This window comes from Mixophyes fleayi, chromosome 1 (genome assembly GCF_038048845.1).
Source record: "Mixophyes fleayi isolate aMixFle1 chromosome 1, aMixFle1.hap1, whole genome shotgun sequence".
Lineage (NCBI taxonomy): Eukaryota > Metazoa > Chordata > Amphibia > Anura > Limnodynastidae > Mixophyes > Mixophyes fleayi.
The window spans coordinates 58,659,865-58,679,692 of record NC_134402.1 but is presented as its reverse complement, the minus strand read 5'-3'; the positions used below and the strand labels follow the sequence as shown (position 1 = coordinate 58,679,692).

The 19,828-nt window shown below is 40.1% G+C and overlaps 1 protein-coding gene across 9 annotated transcripts in view; it reads left to right on the top strand.

The window, feature by feature from the left end:
• The window catches only part of APBB2 (amyloid beta precursor protein binding family B member 2), a 252,123-nt gene that overhangs the window by 75,712 nt on the left and 156,583 nt on the right, over positions 1–19,828 (top strand). For 7 of the 9 annotated variants that reach the window (XM_075194986.1, XM_075194977.1, XM_075194960.1 and 4 more), the window contains one exon: positions 1,697–1,810. In XM_075194986.1, the coding sequence (XP_075051087.1) occupies positions 1,765–1,810 (46 nt within the window). In that variant the 5' untranslated portion in view covers positions 1,697–1,764. Of the gene's footprint in view, positions 1–1,696; positions 1,811–18,283; positions 18,354–19,828 lie in introns of all 9 variants that reach the window. The other 2 variants (XM_075194969.1, XM_075194943.1) reach the window with 1 other exon arrangement.

Genomic DNA, 19,828 nt, shown 5'->3' with positions numbered 1-19,828 from the left:
CCAGGGGCGCACGGCACCGCCCCGGACGCTACTTTGACAGCGCCGTGGCTGCTGTATAGTACAGTGCCGTATGTAGGAGCACTTTTTTAGCGGAGGGGGAGGGGGTTCTGGAGACCCAGAAACCCCCCCCTGCATGTGCCACTGGTACCAGAGAAGCTGCCATACTACAATAACAAAACTTTTATCTTGTTTATACTATATTGTGACTTATACCCAAATGGTAGACTATAAAGAGTGAGCAAAACCAATCTATTGATTCTGGTGAAATGAATGGTGGAAACTCCCATTAGACTCCTGCACTTGCTGCTTTCTCTGAGGCCCATTTAAATATTGCTTCAGAGACAGCTGTTGAAACAGTAGGGATTTCACATGTCCTATTCCCTAACGTGCTGTCCGAACACCTCCCTACCAATCCCCTTTTTCTAAATCACTGAGATCTCGTCCTGCAGTGATACCATCCCCGCTATTGGGCCTGTTAAATACTTTTTTTTAGAAACCATCTATGCATTCCAGATTTTTACATATGATAATATAAGCATCTCAATAGATTGTATACATTTTAATTATTCACTGGAATTTCATGCACTTGTTTTGATTATTTATTACCCCTGAAACAGTAAAGAAAAACGAGCAAAATGGGAAAAAAAAAGTTTTGTTTTTGTGTTGAAATTTTACGAGATTGAACTGTAAACAAATGCGTATTGTTGTATTTTTGTGTTAAACTATTCAATACAAGAGTTTGTGTTTGGTATCAATTCACCTTCCCAAAACAGCAAAATCAGGATTGTACATATAGGTTTTCTTAATAAAGTCTGCACATGGCATTGATAACGATAGCTCTTTTGCACTGCCTTGAACACAATGAGGGGGAATAACACAGGTAGCCCAGCAGAGCATAACATTTTGAAAACTAGACAACCTACTACATCAAATGAGATTTCAGTGACATTTCTACTACAAGAGTTGATTGCACAGTAGTATCCAGAATGTGGCATAATAACAGAAAATAACACTTCTTTTATGTAGTAACTAAACAATTGTTGGGCAAACATTTGAAAAGGAGGGATTGTCATACGTTTCTGAATAACTGCCAGTCGTACTATAGGAATGGTGCCCCATTTGTATGGATTTACTTAGTGTAGGGGTTGCCACAAGAACAAATATGTACACATCCCTTTGTGTGATTTCTGTAATTTTTATTTCAAGTATGAGATGACTGCGCTGTAAAGGTTACAGAGACACAAAAAAAACAATGAAAAGGTGGGGATGACATTTGGGAAACTTGTCAATCAATCACATGAAATGAGGGGTCATTTACATTTCTAACCCGAGTCTGGTTCTTACAATAGTTTCTAAATGATGGTGTAATGACAGAAAATAACACATTTTTCATGTATTTATTAAATAAGTCTTGGTCAAACGGTGAAACAGGAGTGATTGTCATATCTTTCTGAATAGCTGCAGGTCTGCCATCGAGAATGGTACCCCCCCATTTGGACAGGGTGACCTAGCGTAGAGGGTGCCAGGAGCACACATACGCACACACCACTTTATTTACATTTTTGAAAGGAGATAATGATTTGTAGGAGGACAGCTAAGAAAAGTGATGCATGCTTAAAAGGTACTTAACTTGCTGCGTTAAATATATGCAACACTTTACAATTCTAATGTGGCATTTTCTTATTTCACCTCTAAGGCTGAAAACTAGTGGAGAAGTACCGTTCACCAGATGGTTTAGAAACCGTAATGTTCTGACTATCCACGATGGGAAGGCGCTATCCAGGGGCATCGTATCGACCAAGCAGTTCATGTATGTATTGACAATATTCGCATAGTATATACCACTATAATACATATTCCTTGCACTGAGAAACGCATCAGGAAAAATTACAAAGTTTCCTACTATTCTAGCAAAATTATTTCCTTTGATCCACCACACTTTAACCGCTATGTGTTACCACTAATAATTGTTCATTTATCACAGATGTGCTAAAAATTCTGTACTATGAGCTTAATTTAAGGAACAAATCTGGATGATGGATGTTTTTTTGTGCATGCAGGGAAATATTGTCTGCTTTTGAATGCAGAACACAAATACTGGAATGCTTTATTTTTACAATCTGGGGCGGTGGGTTAATCATAAAGAAGAAAGTGATATGAAGACATTTTTTTCATGGTGCACTACTGATCTCAGCATGCCCTGATTGCCTTAAGTGTTTATAGTCCAGTAGGACACTTTGTAAAAATGTTCAAGAAAAAGACACACACACCGTGATAAAAATTATTTATTCTAAATAAAGACACCCCAGACATACCTCTGTATCCAATCTATTTCCTCTCCTAGTTTCATGGTGGTAAGCTGGCATCTTCTGGATCTCCGTCAGGCATTCCAAGGGTTAAAAGACTATCAAACCATGATTGAAACCATAATTGAAAGCCTGAAATATCAAACCAGGAGTCTTGGCACAAGTGAGGCATAACCAGCACTGCAATCTGATGTCTGTTTGTTAACATTTTTACAAGGTGCACTACATGTCCCAGCAGGCCCTGGATGCCATGGCATGCTGGCTCTTATAGCTCTACAAGTGCCAGCATGTCCTGGCAGCAGTGGGAATGCTGGCACCAGGATCAGTGGTGCACCATGGAAAAATCTGTTGCTATCACTTTAACTTTTATTACCAATCCACACCCACCATCGCTGGATAGCAATAGCAGGGATTCCGAAGAGGAAAAAATACTTAAGCATTTTTCCTTTTTGTTTGTAAAGTTTTTTGGTTTTTTTGCATTTTTTTTTTAAAAACTTTATTCATTTTGTTTTAGTGATACTTGAACTGGAAGCCCAATTCCAGGCTCACACATACGCAGACGGACCCTGCACTGGCCTGGTGAGTGGTAAGAGTCCTCTTACCAGTGTCACCGGTGATCTTTTAACGTTAAATTGAAGAAAAGAAGATTTTCTATTTGTAAAATAAAATCTTCATAGACCAGTGATTGGCAACAGGCAGCCCTACTGCTGTAATAAGAGTAGTGTAGAGGTCTGTACTAAGGATGTACACTGTATACCGGTGTTTCATGACATGCACAAATTCACAATGGTATTGTTACACAGTGCTAATGTTACACAATCGTAGTAGTATAATAAAGGCAGGCCGTGAAGATCTGAGAAAACAGTGATATTGATACTTAGGACTGTAATGATACACAAAAGTGTCCGGAGGTGTCAGAGCCGCATAGGGTCTGATCTGTACTGTTATTGATTTCCTTTTGGGGCGTATAGGTGTATATTACAATTACCATATATAGGTGTTTTCAGACGCCTTGATAACGGTGCGTCACCTGGTAATGACTGAAGTCCTTTATATTCTTGATCATCAGTTCGTCTCCCTCGTGTTCTGAAAACCTCTCTGTGTTTTACCACTCCGTCCCGTGTCTCACGTGTACACGGTTGCTGGTTTATAAATACAAATATGGAGGTACATAGTGAAGTCTGTTAAACACTTTATTTAAGGTTCTACTTACATTATGGTACATGTAACAGGCATATCATATATGGTAAAAATCCTTAATCGTTGGTTTGATCTGTCAAATTTCAATTCTTTGATCAATGATGCAGTTTTCCGACTCATTTCGTCCGTCCCCCAGACCTGTTTACCATTGCATAGTCCTATCGCGTCTGGGAGAGAACATTTTAAATCATGTAAAAAGAAACCTCTTTCTTGTATGATTTAGATCCTCCTATCTAGGTATTTATCGTACTTACCTACTCTCCCAGAATGTCCAGGAGACTCCCAAATTTGGGATAGTTCTCAGAGAGCAGGCCTTTCTCCTGGATCACACCCACTTACGAGTGAGCGGGAGAGGGGCGTCAGTAAGAAATAGACATGGGTGTGTAGGAGGCAGCAGTCTAACCGTAATTGCAGATTTTTCGAAATGTAGAAAATAAATATAAAAAAATGATTTACCCAATCCAGATTGTGAGGGTCCAGGGGTCCAGGCCCTTGGACTTCTGGGACCCCTTTCACAGTGGGATACAAGATGAAATCTGCCCTCCACAAAGGAGTATCTGATCTGCTCGTTAGGGAGCCGCTATATAACAGAGTGTCGTTCAGCCACATAATTGTGCTGCTTGTTCACTTTAATTATATCAGTATATATATGCAGCAAATCCCCACATACTGAATGACATTAATTATATTAAATAAACTGTACTATATTTATTTAATTATTTAGTCTTTTTACAGGGTTTTTGACAGACGCTATAATAACACTTTAAATTATGGGATATTATTACAGTGTAAACACTAATAATGTTACATATGTCAAATGGAGTATTAGGAATGTAAATAATACATTTTAGTAAGCGGTAACTGATTACTTGCATTGAGAACTAGCTCACAGGTGGTTTACATCAGGCAAATAAAGTTTACTGTTTCCACTAAGCTGTGCCCTCTGGAAATCCAAGTACACATAGATACAGTTGTCAGATGTATATAGTAAAAGTAAAGCCTACTCAGAAAAATCCCCTCACCACAGGTTGTGTTTGGTTAAAACTGAAAACGCCTGAAATCTGATTGTTGGTCTGGGTCCCCCATCGCAGCGTCTGGGGTCTTTCCACAATTACCAGTGCTCCTGTACTATCATCACCACTAATTGTGGTGGTTGTAGGGCTCTAGGGGGATCTTCCTGAAGTCCCAATGGATTCTCCAAACAGGTTATGGGATCTTCCTGGGCTTTGCTATTGCTGCAAGTAGTGGTGACAATGAAATGCTAAGCGGATGTGTTGCTACATTAATGGAAAAATTAAATAAGTGAGAGAGAACCCTCATCTACTGATCTTCTATATATATATATCTATATCTATATATCACCCTCTCTGGTGTCGTTTTACGTTATATATGTCTACACTGCATTACAGCAACCCTCTCTCCATATAGATCCTCAATGCTGCCACTATTAATTGGCTCCACACTGCTTTGCCAACAACCCCTCTTCTTTTTTGGAGCCCCCCTTTTTTCTCTCAGGGGCTCTTCTTTATTATTATTGGGACTCATTCCCCTTCCAGTGAATCTCTAAACTTTGGGACTCCTTCCCCTCTTTATATGCAGCCACGCTCTGAGGTAATTGCCCACTCATATCTGTCCCATGTCACTCATATTCTCTCAGTTTTGATGTACTTTGGCCCCTTGTGGCAGCAGGCCACGAAAGTACTCCTAAATTAGCTGGGGGATCCCGGGACCTCCTCCCCTCTGTCCTTCAGCACTCCTCCTCAGCGAATACCAACCTCATGTCACTAAGCAGCTTTTCCTGGTGTGTCTCCTCTGGGTCCTAGTACTGGGGCCACACATTAAGTCACTGGGATGTGTGCATAATAATGCTAGAGGGGGCATAATATATACATATATATATATATATATACAGGGCCGCCGAGAGGGGGGGGGAGCGGGTACAGTTTACCCGGGCCCGGCCATGCCAGGGGGCCCGGGCCGGGCCCTCGCTGCTAATTAAATTTATTTTTATTTTTTTATTATTTTTCTCTGTTGCGCTATTTTTTTTAAAACTTTTTTTATTTTTTTTTCCCGCGGGGGGGGGTGGGGGTTCATGGGAGCTGGAAGAAAAAAAAATAAAAATAAAAAATACTCACGTGATCGCGCGGCGCCGTGTCCCTCCTCTCCTCCATTCACACTGACTGCTGGGCGTGACGTCATCAAGTCACGCCTGTCAGTCAGTGAGGAGCGCCGCAGCCAGCAGGAAGAAAGAAGACAGAAGAGGAGACAGAAGAGCAGAAAAGAAAAGAAAGAAGTTGACAAAAGGTAAGTAAAGAAACGGAGAGGCAAGGGGAGGAAAACAGGGAGGGACAGTACTATAAAGAAAGGGGACAGAGAAACAGAGGAGGAAAAAAAGGAGAGAGCCACAGAGTAATTAAAAAAAAGTGGGAGAGAGGAACAGAGGAGGAAAAAAAGGAGAGAGCCACAGGGGAATAAAAAAAAATTGGGGAGAGAGGAACAGAGGAGGGAAAAAAAGTGGGAGAGAGGAACAGAGGAGGAAAAAAAAGTGGGAGAGAGGAACAGAGGAGGAAAAAAAGGAGAGAGCCACAGGGGAATAAAAAAAAATTGGGGAGAGAGGAACAGAGGAGGGAAAAAAAGTGGGAGAGAGGAACAGAGGAGGAAAAAAAAGTGGGAGAGAGGAACAGAGGAGGAAAAAAAAGTGGGAGAGAGGAACAGAGGAGGAAAAGAAGGAGAGAGCCACAGGGGAATAAAAAAAAATTGGGGAGAGAGGAACAGAGGAGGGAAAAAAAGTGGGAGAGAGGAACAGAGGAGGAAAAAAAGGAGAGAGCCACAGGGGAATAAAAAAAAATTGGGGAGAGAGGAACAGAGGAGGGAAAAAAAGTGGGAGAGAGGAACAGAGGAGGAAAAAAAGGAAAGAGCCACAGAGGAATAAAAAAAATTGGGGAGAGAGGAACAGAGGAGGGAAAAAAAGTGGGAGAGAGGAACAGAGGAGGGAAAAAAAGTGGGAGAGAGGAACAGAGGAGGAAAAAAAAGTGGGAGAGAGGAACAGAGGAGGAAAAAAAAGTGGGAGAGAGGAACAGAGGAGGAAAAAAAGGAGAGAGCCACAGGGGAATAAAAAAAAATTGGGGAGAGAGGAACAGAGGAGGGAAAAAAAGTGGGAGAGAGGAACAGAGGAGGAAAAAAAGGAAAGAGCCACAGAGGAATAAAAAAAATTGGGGAGAGAGGAACAGAGGAGGGAAAAAAAGTGGGAGAGAGGAACAGAGGAGGGAAAAAAAGTGGGAGAGAGGAACAGAGGAGGAAAAAAAAGTGGGAGAGAGGAACAGAGGAGGAAAAAAAAGTGGGAGAGAGGAACAGAGGAGGAAAAAAGTGGGAGAGAGGAACAGAGGAATAAAAAAAGTGGGAGAGAGGCACAAAGTAAAAAAGAAGGGGGAAAAGCAGCATGGAGGTCGCAGTGTGAGCATAAGGGGGTACAGTGTAGTTGTGATGAAGGGGCACAGTATTGTGTGTGTGATGGCACAGGGGGCTTGTTGCAATGTAGTGTGTGTGAGGTAGGTGGCGGCTAATTAATGGGCGCTATTTTGTTTGTAGGGTGATGGTGAGGCAATTTAATAGTAGGGACTATTAATTTAAGATGGGGTGGTTTGGGGGCTATTGAATCTTGGGGTGAGTTTAGGGAGAATGAGGTCTATTTATTAAATGTGACTATGAATTATTTAATGGCAGTGATGGTTGCGGGAAATAGGTATTGCTGGGGCTGTTTGCAGGAAGTGAAATAGGTTTATTTATTAAATGTAAATAGTATTATTTTAATGTTGGGGCTGGAGGAAGGACTAATTATTAATCGTGGGTGCTATTGATTTAACGCCGGGGCTGGCTGTAATTTTCTAAATGTAGCCATTTTTTTTTCAAAATAGGTCCTTCAACATTTCTGGATCCGGACAAGCCACAACTAAAGAAACCAGCAGCCACAGGTGGAGAAAGTGAGAAGAACAGGTAGGAGAGAGCAGCACAGTGTGTGAAATGTTGTGATTCTAGTAGGGACAATACCAATTTTTGGTGAATGTTGTGCCCAATGTAAGGTGTAGGCCAAGACTGAACTGTTTGTGTACACACTGCATTGTTTGTATACTACACTGTGGTGGTAGATGTCCTGAAAGTCAGGAGTGCTTGAACATATGTGACGCTCCGGCGAATTGAGAGCCTAGTGGTTTTTATGTTAGCCACGCCCCAATGGCACGTTTGCCACGGCCCAAAATGCATGACCACACCTCCCAAAATTTTTGCACCGCCGTTTGGCTAGCTACGCCCCTGAATGCATGACCATACTTCTAAATTTTTTTGCGCCGCCGTAAGGCGGCGCAAAAAAATTTTGGGGCTTATTTGACTATGAGGGGGGCCCCATGAATTTGTTGTACCCGGGCCCTGAATTCTTCTTGGCAGCCCTGTATATATATATATATATATATATATATATATATATATGTCTAGTGGTGTGTGTTAGTCTGTCTGTCTGTGTGTGTGTGTGTGTGTGTGGAAAAAATAAAACCAAGCTGCAGCGCCACCTGCTGGGCGGAGTTATACACTGACCTACTAAATCCTTAGTGTGTGTGGAGAAAAAAAATCAGAAAGGGCTGAAATTTGGTATACTAAGATGTTTTTAATTTGTTAATTTAATTTGTTAATTGTTAAAAGTGTTTATAAAGATTTAAAAAATATATATATATATTTCTTGAAGGAGAAGTGACAGTTGGGAGTGGTTGGTGGTTGCCGGGGGTGACAGTGGGGAGTGGTTGGTGGTTGAGGCCTGGGCTATGGCCCAAATGCATGACAAGAACCTTTTTAACACCTTAAGTAGCTTGATTTGACTAGAATGCATGAGTATCATGCACGGGTTAACTTGTATATATATATATATATATACAGTCAAGTCCATAAATATTGGGACATCTACACAATTCTCATATTTTGGGCTCTATACACCACCACAATGGATTTGAAATGAGACAAACAAGATGTGCTTTAACTGCAGACTTTCAGCTTTAATTTGAGGGAATTTACATCCAAATCAGGTGAACGGTGTAGGAATTACAACGGTTTCTATATGCACCTCCCACTTTTTAAGGGACCAAAAGTAATGGGACAAACTAAATAATCCTACATCAAACTTTCACTTTTTAATACTTTGTTGCAAATCCTTTGCAGTCAATTACAGCCTGAAGTCTGGAAGGCATAGACATCACCAAAGACTGGGTTTCATCCCTGGTGATGCTCTGCCAGGCCTCTACTGCAAATGTCTTCAGTTCCTGCTTGTTCTTGGGGCATTTTCCCTTCAGTTTTGTCTTCATCAAGTGAAATGCATGCTCAATCGGATTCAGGTCAGGAGATTGACTTGGCCATTGCATAACATTCCACTTGTTAGCCTTAAAAACTGTTTGGTTGCTTTTGCAGTATGATTCAGGTCATTGTCCATCTGCACTGTGAAGCGCCGTCCAATGAGATAATATTGCCCGAAACACTTGCTGCTTTTGTCAGGAGACGCATCATCAATAAATACAACGGAACCAGTTCCACTGGCAGCCATACATGCCATCGCCATGACACTACCACCACCATGCTTCACTGATGAGGTGGTATGTTTTGGATCATGAGCGGTTCTTTTCCTTCTCCATACTCTCCTCTTCCCATCACTCTGGTACAAGTTGATCTTTGTCTCATCTGTCCATAGGATGTTGTTCCAGAACTGTAATGGCTTATTTAGATGTTGTTTGCCAAACTCTAATCTGGACTTCCTGTTTTTGTGGCTCACAAGTGGTTTACATATTGTGGTAAACCCTCTATATTCACTCTTGTGAAGTCTTCTCTTGATTGTTGACTTTGACACATATACACCTACCTCCTGGAGAGTGTTCTTGATTTGGCCAACTGTTGTGAAGGGGTTTTTCTTCACCAGGGAAAAAAATTTCTGTCATCCACAACAGTTGTTTTCCGTGGTCGTCCGGGTCTTTTGGTGTTGCTGAGATCTCCGGTGCGTTCTTTATTTTTAAGAATGTTCCAAACAGTTGATTTGGCCACATCTAATGTTTTTGCTATATCTCTGATGGGTTTGTTTTGATTTTTAAGCCTAATGATGGCTTGCTTCACTGATAGTGACAGCTCTTTGGATCTCATATTGAGAGTCGACAGCAACAGATTCCAAATGCAAATGTCACACCTAGAATCAACTCCAGACCTTTTACCTGCTTAATTGATGATGAAATAACGAGGGAATAGGTCACACATGTCCATGAAATAGCTTTGGAGTTGATTGTCCCATTACTTTTGGTCCCTTAAAAAGTGGTAGGCACATATATAGAAACCGTTGTAATTCCTACATCGTTCACCTGATTTGGATGTAAATGCCCTCAAATTAAAGCTGAGAGTCTGCAGTTAAAGCACATCTTGTTAGTTTCATTTCAAATCCATTGTGGTGGTGTATAGAGCCCAAAATATGAAAATTGTGTCGATGTCCCAATATTTATGGACTTGACTGTATATATGTATATATATATATATATATATATATATATATATAATCTCAATAAACCCTAAATGACCCCACCGTTTACCATGAATACCTGGCCACCCAGCTGTAATATCGTGTGCAGTTTAGAACGGTGTTCTGACTCCCATCTGATATGTGGTGAGTCTTTAGCAGCATTTCTGTTAGATACCAGTCACTTCTCCAGTCATTTCCTTTCTCTTAAATCACATTCCTCGTGGGGAGTGCCCTGACATGGCAGAGACTTCTTGTTTATTGGATTGACTGTGTTCTGTTTCCTGATGTCTATTTTAGTTTTGTGTGATTATGATGGACAACTGCCATATGTAGTTCCAATGGCCTCGTGCTGACTGTCTGCACTTGTTCCAGTCTGTTTTTGTACCTTAATATATAAAATAACACGTGTAACGCACTGCCTAAGCATATTTGCATAGTTGTCGGTAATTTAAAATATCTTCCAGGGACACTTTGATGCTGAGGTGGTGAATCCACGCAGCATATATTCAGTGCTACCTCAGCGGACCTTGAGCACTACAATCTCCATCATGTCATGTCTACTGAATGTGATCGTGTACTTTTTTGCAATGTAAATGCTCATTTTCCACAATAGTGAAATATTGACAATGATAATTGGATGCCACAGCATCCATCATAATGTAATATCCTTATGAAGCTCTACTGGTGCAGGCTGCCAATCAGTGCTCAGCAAGGTCCCATTCGATGGCCATCATTTGGGAAACTGCAGGTATTGAGGGACATAGCAGCTCAGAGGTCCAGCTCCCGACACCACATAGTGTCAATTGTGCTGATGTAATTACATAGTAGTAAAATAATTTCCAAAAGTTTGTCATAGAAGGGAGCCCACATACACAGGACAAATCACACAGTGCATCTAGAGTTTGAAGGGGTCGTCCTTCCCCTCACAATATAGCTTTCTGTTGTATAGCACTGGGAACCCTCCATCTACCTGAAGCCAGGAGCCACCCCAGCTCATGGCTTTAATTACTGCCATCCAGTGTTATTCAATATAGCTCTGTTGATGAGAACTGTACGGATTGAGTGTTCCAATAATGTGAGTTTTGTGTGATTAGTGTCTCTTGTTCAGGTTGGCCTAAGCTTGTGTGCAGGATATTTCATCAGGGTGCATACCAAGAATTTTCACTCCAGTCCCTCATCTCCTCCACGGTCTCTTTGATTTGTCCAGCATTTGCAGATAGCACTGCAGACATTGTCGGGGGTGCAAAGAGGTGGGGAAGGGGTTACAATATACCACGTCCTGGGCCTGCCTGGGGGCCCTGGGCTGCCTGTGTAGTGGGAGGAGGCACTAACCTTAGTCTAGAAACATCCCCCTCAGTGGCTATGGAAGAGGCCCCAATAATTTGCTGTACTTGAGCCCTAAATGTCTCTTGGTAACCCTGAACATTGTGCCATCCATCTGTGAAGTCCAAGGCTCAGGCAGCAGGCAGTAAGCATTCCTCCCTTTTCCTCTCTGCCCTGTCACCACACCACTTAACCCACGCAGGCATGGCAAAAGGCAAACAAAATATAAGCCAGGGCACAGGTGGAAGAAGCAATACACAGCGTGAGTTCATGTGTGCGTTGTCGGTCTTCAAAGCTACAACTTACTTTACTGTGTAGCACTGAAGTCTGCTGTTTAGAGTGTTGCAGGCAAGTAAATCACCGAGGATAAGAGTGTGAGCCTTGAAGGACAGTCCAAAATAATAGGCTGGTAGAAGAGGTTGGGCCGGCAGCTGGTAGTCCTAAGTTTAGGCACCAACAGCATGAGGGCACACCTGACACAACCTGTGCACATACCAGGAGGTTCTGGGGGGGGGGGGGTGTCCCCTTTTCACTACAGGGGACAGCTTATATAAAAGGAGTTTGCCAGAAAAGTTTAATGAGCCAGCAATTTCCCTTTAGGCTTTTTCTTAACTAAAGCACTAATTACCCTGTATATTGTAGTGTTATGCCACCCCTTATTGTGGAGATGTTGAAGTGTTGAGCATGGCTTAGTAATTGACATGCTAGTGTATTTCATAAAATGATAAATATAAATATTCCTATAAAATGACATTATATTAATAAACTTGCACTATATATCTTTGTATCATGCTTACTTAGTAAACAAAGGTACTATGAGAGACTGTCTGCTTGACTATTATTAGCTGCTATTTAAAGTTAGTGCTTTCATTTTGTTTTGCATTTAGCTACAGTGTGGTACTATCCTATTACTGCAGATTATAGTTTATTTATAAATACAGTATGTCTTGCAAAACCGCACAGCTTTAGAATAGGCCAGTAGCAGGTACAAATATCTAGAATAAGTGATTAATATTGTTATTTTATTGGATTTTCAGACCTGTTCTCGTAACCTTTTGACTTTCATCATATTCAAAATAGAATTTCTTACTACTATTTCAATAATGTAATTGCAGTGGAAGTTTTCACTATGCAGCATAATCAAAGTGTCTACAGATAAATTAACCTCTTAACTAAAGACTTCTGGATGCCTACTGATGTGATAATAAACCATAGCACACTTCTCGGGAGCCATGAGGACAAGGGAGAATGTAGGTTCATTTGGAATCCATCTCACCATTCCAAAAGGGTTTCCAAGCGACAGACTGTTCTATAACTAGTCTGTTTGGCTAGTAATAGAAACTTTCACCCATTCATTTCAATGGCTCCATTCAATTCAACTGGTTGGGCACATTAAAATGAATGGTAAATACTCTGAGATTTTTAAATATGACCAGTGAATTCACTTTATTTTTAAAAAAATCAATTGACATTGATAATAAAAAAAACATGCTTCATTGACTTAAGATTTGGCAGAGTACCCCTTCCCTTTTTTTTTCTACCCCCTCATTTCTCTTTTTGTAACATTTTCAATAAAAAATATTGATGGGGAAAAAAAAGACTTGGTACAAACAATTATGATTATTTAATTTTTTTCTGTGTTTTATAGCGATTGGGAGATTTAAAAAAGTCTAGGCAAGTTGGTGTATACTATATTGTAAATTAATTTAACATTGAAAATAAAGAATGATGGGACAAGTGTGCAAGGTACAGAAGATATCAAATACTTTTCAATAAAAAATAATTATACAGCAAGGACATATAGTGTAATTGGTGCAGACCGGTGTAAAGCAGACATTATACCTGACCTGCGTGTGTTCAACATTATTATTCACGGTTCCTCCCTTATATGTAGTTCATGTGCTGGCACTAAAAGAGTTAAGCTTGCCCCTTTTGTGTATTCCAGTCTGGGTGTAGTCTGGATCCCTTTCCTGTAATGGGTAACATATTTAAGTGATTGCATGCAGTCTCAGAGAAAAGAGTAGATGGTCTAGGTATGTGATATCCTGTGTAATGCTGGCCGATTTTAAGGAGATTAAAAGTGATTCATTTCCTGGCAGAAACGTGTTCTTCAGATTCAAGACATTTTTTATACACACTTACTCCGGCTATAATTGTGTAATTGTTTTTACAGGAGAAGATGATTTATTTACTGTATTACATTTTCATGCAGGTCCTTGTGGTTAATAGATACTTTGAAACAGGTTAGTAACATAGTATGAACAATGCTGCCTTGTGCTCAGAGCGCATGCAAAAACAATGCAGGATATTTTGGTATTGACCTGACAACTCCAGAAGGCTGTCCAAATGTCAGACTATTCTATAACTGTTCTAAGGTGTGCCTGTGATGAAACAACAATTGTGGAGAAACGCGTCAGCCGGTGGTCCTTTGAGTGGTGAATATTGTGAATAGAGTGTGTCTGTGAGCAGTGAATAATGTATTTATATCTCTTACGCTGATTGACGTTTTGTTCATCTATGAGATGCTTGGGGAAAGCTAAGTTTAAGGGGTAGATCTACTAAAACTTTTAAAAAGGAACAGTTGAGGTGTTGCCTATAGAAACCAATCAGATTCTAGCTATCATTTATCCTGCACATTCTAGAAAATGATAGCTAGAATCTGATTGGTTGCTATAGACAACACCTCTGCATTTACGTTTTAGTAAATATATGCTTAAGTGTTCCAACAAAGTTCTTGCTGCGGAACATTGTAATGAGCTCTGAATATCATGATAGACTTTGTTCTGTTTTACTGAGTACAATAGAAATCTGATTATTCTGCTTCAGTAATTGTTTGCAGATTACTTTTAATGTGGACTAGATGTTAATACGCTAAGGAAAAATTGTTAGCCTCCTCCAGCTGGCTTGTATATCATACATACTGCTAAGTATAGAGAGAGAGGAATATACATATAGTATATTACTAACTAACCACTCTATGTTAAAGGAACCTGCCTAGTCTCGGTCAGCTAGAGCTTTACTAGCGATATATCCCTGCTGAGTAATGGATATGTATTATACAGGACAGATAGGTCCTGTATATGCTTAGTACTGGGCACTTGACCTTTATTTATCTTATTTTATGTTTTATTATTGATAGCTTCCCTTATGAAATAATTGGTTTTCTATATGTATTTTTAATATGTATCAGCTTGCATTATTAGGATGTTTATTTAATAAATATATATCTTATTTATTAAATTGCTTTCATATGTTTATAGATTGAGAGTGTGGAGTATTGTTTTACTGAGTTCTATTAGACAGAGATTTTGTACTTCTTTGTTCTCTTGGTTTATTCTATAACTAGTCTGTTTGGCTAGTAATGGAAAATGCAATATGGATGGAGCTTTTCTCATTTAAATAAGTGGAAATTCCTTTGAAATGAATGGAAAAACACCAAGATCTTTAAACATCCGCTAGTAAATTCAACTTTTTAACATCAATGGAAATATCTAATAATCACTGATCTATGGATTAGAGAGTTGGAACAAATAATTCCCCTTTTGTAAGTGTTAAGTTAATCATTTAGGGGCCTTTTTAATAAATCGGGGTGATAACGAAGATTTTTGTTTGTTGCTTGTTGCAGTGATAGAAAATCTGTTTCCACCCGATTTATCAATAATGGTTCACCAGAACAGGAGAGCGATGCTCAGCTGCCCAGTGATACTTTTCAATGCCCATGTGTACGAGCCCTTCTTAGGGTTACAGATTTGGAATGTACAGTGTACCTACCAGCTCCTTAAAATAATGAGATTATTTAGAGTTACATTACCTGTTCTTGAAGTGATCAATATAAATGAAACCCACTGTTTATTCTAGCTGCATGTGCATATTAAAGACACACTATTCCGATTGTTTTAAAGCTTTCTTATGATTTATATAAAAGAGCTATAAAGAAATAAATCAATGTAGGCGTTTTTACAGAAAGGCTTTCAGTACATTCTGCATCAGTGCCTGGAGCACAAAGCAATTTAACAGCCCATTTGAAGCATCACCATTCTTACTGTCCTTCTGTAACGGCTCCCACTGGAAACCAGATAAACTCTTAGAACTGTTATGGCTAACGACTGCTATCATGAGCTTGTAGAACAGAGTGTAGAGGTCTTCACCTATAGCAGCCGCCTTTCCCGTAGAGCTTGTTGCGCTCACAGGTACTCAAATGCCTCCAGGTCTTACACTCAGCGTAGTACAAGCTGATTAATATAGTGCAGCGTGTATTAGCGGCAATGACATGCAAAGCAAGGTCAGGAATAGTCCGTGGTCAAGGGTCCGAAGCAGGTAAGGTGATGAGATATGGGCAAAAGGTCCGGGCTGGCTGCAAACAAAGGAATTCAGATAACAAAGCAGAGGTCAGAGCAATAAGATAACAATCCACAATCCAGGAAATCAAGCAGAGGGTCATACACAAAGAACCAATCCAAACATATCAGCAAAACAGACAGGAGCAGGCATGCTAACAGAGAACTGAACGGTATAAGCTCTCCCTGCCTTAAATAATCATGGTGCCCAATGAAAATGCAGGATCTCCAGCTGCACTAGTCAGCCTCAGGAGGCTGTAATAACTTTATCAGATTTGCGTGCGCACGCCCGGATGTTTGACAACTTGCCGGGTGCGGCGGCAGAAAGAAGAGAGCGTTTTGGCTGTTGTCCAGGCAACTGGGATGAGGAGGCAGCAGTGGCGTTCCGGTCGTCATGGAGACGGCCGGAACAAAGACAGACTGGGGGCAATGAGTCGCGGCGGCCAGGGGGACCATCGCGGCTGCCTTTCCCATAGAGAGCGATATTCTCACAGGTACTCAGGCGCCCCCAAGTCTTGTACTCAGAGAAGTAAGAGTTTATCTTAGAAACCAGGTAGCAATGGAATATGGTAGGATGGAAGTACAGAATAACCAGTACCAGAGCAAATGATTAAGAGCAGGCAGCAAACAGAAATACCTGTGTCAAGCCAGAACGTCAGGGCAGGCAGCGAGCAAGGAGGGTCCAAAAACAAAGCCAAGGGTCGAGACGACCAACAGATAAGGAGTATCCAGGAACAAGCAGGGTCAGTCAACAAGTAATCCAACAGAACAGTTGGTTTCAGTAACTTAACAGTCTTCACAAAATAAATGCAGGGCAAAAAACATTATAACCGGCAGGGGGGCTGCGCCCTTTTACTCTAATGAGGACCAACCTTAATGCTACCCTGGGAGGGAGTCCCCCCACTGCCATTTGCGATGGACAGTCATCCCGACGGTAACGGCGTCCCGGGTGCTTTTCAGTAGCTGGGTCAAGAACCAGTGTAAGATGTCTCGCAAGAAGCCGACAGCCAGAGAACTGCTGAGCAACAGCGGGATGAAGGATCAGTGTGCGCCGTTGTGAATAGTACGGCAGCTCATACCACCTTCCAGATAAAACCTTCTCCTGACATGTATACTAACCTTCTCCACCCCCAACTCTATCTGCATCACTATCGGCATCACTCTGCTTTCATACTGCTCACAGAGGTACTGTACTTTCTGGTCAGACGTTTATTTAGAGGAGAAGAGGGGGAGGGCAAAAGGATCCCTTAGGACCACTCATGGTCACCAGCTGTGTCTAAACAAATTACCTGACTCCCACAAAAGATCTTTATCCAAAAATAGACCATAAAAACTGGCATCATTTCCACATTTACAATACAATCCAACACTGCTGACGTTGGCCAGATGACGCGGTGGTGGTTGTACTGATCGTCATATGCAGCACCCACCCCAAACCAACAGGACAGAAGGAGTTTTGCTTGTTGCAGATAATGTTTGTTTTCATGTCTGCGTTTATTTTGTCTACCTGGTCTGTCCCTGTCAACTCTACAGCACTGTGGCACCTTACAAATCTACAATAATAATAATAGTGCTAGGACACTCAAGTAGAAAGTCTATCTAGCCAATGACCGTATCTAGGTAGTGTTTAATTGGAAAAAGAAGACCATTTACTTTAAAATATATAAAAAGCAAAATTGGTCCACAAAGATGGACATGTCATTGAACAAAGGTAATAGAGCTTTTCTACTTCAGGAGCTGGTACGTACACTTTAATTTACAATGAGTAGCCACCTTTTTGTCTCTTATCCAAATGCTCTCCAAGTTACTTCATTCAGTGAATCCAATATCTTGTTCCTGAATCCCTTTCAGGACTTTTCAAGCCTGTGGCACTGACCAATATCTTGCTGAGTAAGGTCCATTTGTAGATTGATAACAATGTGTTAGGTATATAGTGCTGTATTCCTATCAATGGACCCAATGTCCAGTGTGAAAATACACCCCACTTATTAAATGGTCAGTTACATGGGAACCACAGGTGGAACTAATAAAGTATTAATGCACACAATCTTAGAGACACGTTCTGGAAACATTAACCAATGTAATTAGTCTCTAATTAAAGGGTAACTTCATTTAAAATGTAGGTAGGTTTTACACAACACCCAAATTCCCCAAAAATCAGAAACTATGTACAACAGTTGTATCAGTTTCTTATACAGACATTGATCGGACAGAGACTGAAACAGCCCTGTTGGAATTTCAGCTCTTTCTCTAAAATCTGTTGTAGCATAAGCCGGGGTGAGTTTTCCCAATTTACATTTTGGGTGGAGTTATCCTTTAATGCACATGAGATGATCCTCCAATTAACATATTTTATCATTCATTTTCTCCCTTTATAAGTGACAGTCAATTATGGCTTACAAATACAGCTTTACTTTTTAGTTTGATTTTTGTTTTTTTACACTTTAGATATTTTTTTACCAGTTATTATTATTTATTACCATGTATTTGTTGATTGAGTTATATTTGATTTTTGTTTTGTTTCCTTGATTTCGTTGATTTTTGTTTCCTTGGTTGTAATTTTCCAATCATGCCTCTTTCAGATTGCTAACTTTAACCTCTATCCTGATCCATTCCTGACGCCATTGTGACCCATGTCTGAAGTCCTTCAAGGTTAGAATCCCTACTCTGTTTGGTGTAACATGCCATGCATTTGTTTTATGTGTGCTGACTTTATTATTTCTGTTTTATCTCATTTAATTTATTATTTTATTCCAACATTTTGTGATGATATCTAACTTTCTTTTACCTATTTTTATAATAACATTATAGTTGTTTTTTTGTTTTGTTTTTAGAAAGTGTATAAATGTGTCATAGTTACGTAGACATAAATACTTATGACATTTGTTTCTGTCCATTTTTTACTTCTGTGACTAGAAAAACATCCTCAAGGAGAGAAGTTGATATAATAATAGATACATATATATAATTGCCATTAAATAACAATGACTGGGTTTATTATCTATAGACCTCTTGTCTGATACAAAATGTAGTTAGATACAAAAAAAAACATAATGTTGAATGTATTTGAGCATTTTTTAGGCTCTAGTGTTTTTTTACGGACAAATGCAGCAACAGTTATGTCTAGAAAGCTCACAGCATATGTCAAGATTTATCAATCACGATGGTTGAGTGCCTGCAATTCCAATTTCAAATTGCTTTGACGGGACTCTGGAATAGCTTGTAAAGATTTCTAGAACTAACTGTTACTATATCTTCTGTTCCAATAGGTTCTTTCACAAATTAAAATGGTTATGTTACATTAGAGTCTTCAGAACATATCGATATACCTTGATACACAACGCTTTTGGCAGGACCAGGTTAGATTGTACATCAGCCGCACTAGAATCCTTATGGAGAGTATATTCAAGCTGTAAAACTCCAAAATCACATCTCTCACCAACCCAAACACGGCTTTGTAAAGTAGATTTCTATTTACTCTGATACAGGAGAAGTGAATGAGGATCAATATTGCAATATCAACTCTCCAAATGATACTGAGTAAATCTAGCTGTATGGAGGAGGGGTATTTACGTGACTGAAATACTGTAAACAGCACTTCTATACTCCCAATACATGACGTAACATCAACTAAATTACTACAGTTCCTTACTAGGTGGCCCTTTAATGTTTTCACACACGACAGAGATATTGTTCAATGAAGCAACAAGCTTACCCATCACCAACAGGTCCAATCACCTTAATCACAAAAGGGTAAATGTTAAAGTTAAAGGCTAAGGGGTCTTTATATCAGTAGGAGAAAATCCCTAGAACTGGCCAAAAGGGATTGTTTTGGCGGATTTAGGGATTTTTTCCTATTTATCAAAGCCCCATTATTGGCGAAGAAGTCCTGCAATGCTTCCCCATGCTTTGTGATACTCAGATGCCCAGCGCTACTGGCTGACAGTGATTACGCTAAACCCTTTGTCAGGCCGGTGTGGAGGCATATATGCATACGTGACCTGGATTGTCGCTTTGCGCATGTTCAGTGGAACTGGAAACCTGGACTTTCAAAAAAAAAAAAAATGTATTCAATTTTATTTTTTTTAAATAGTCAAAATAGTAGAAAGAAAAGTTATTCTGTTATT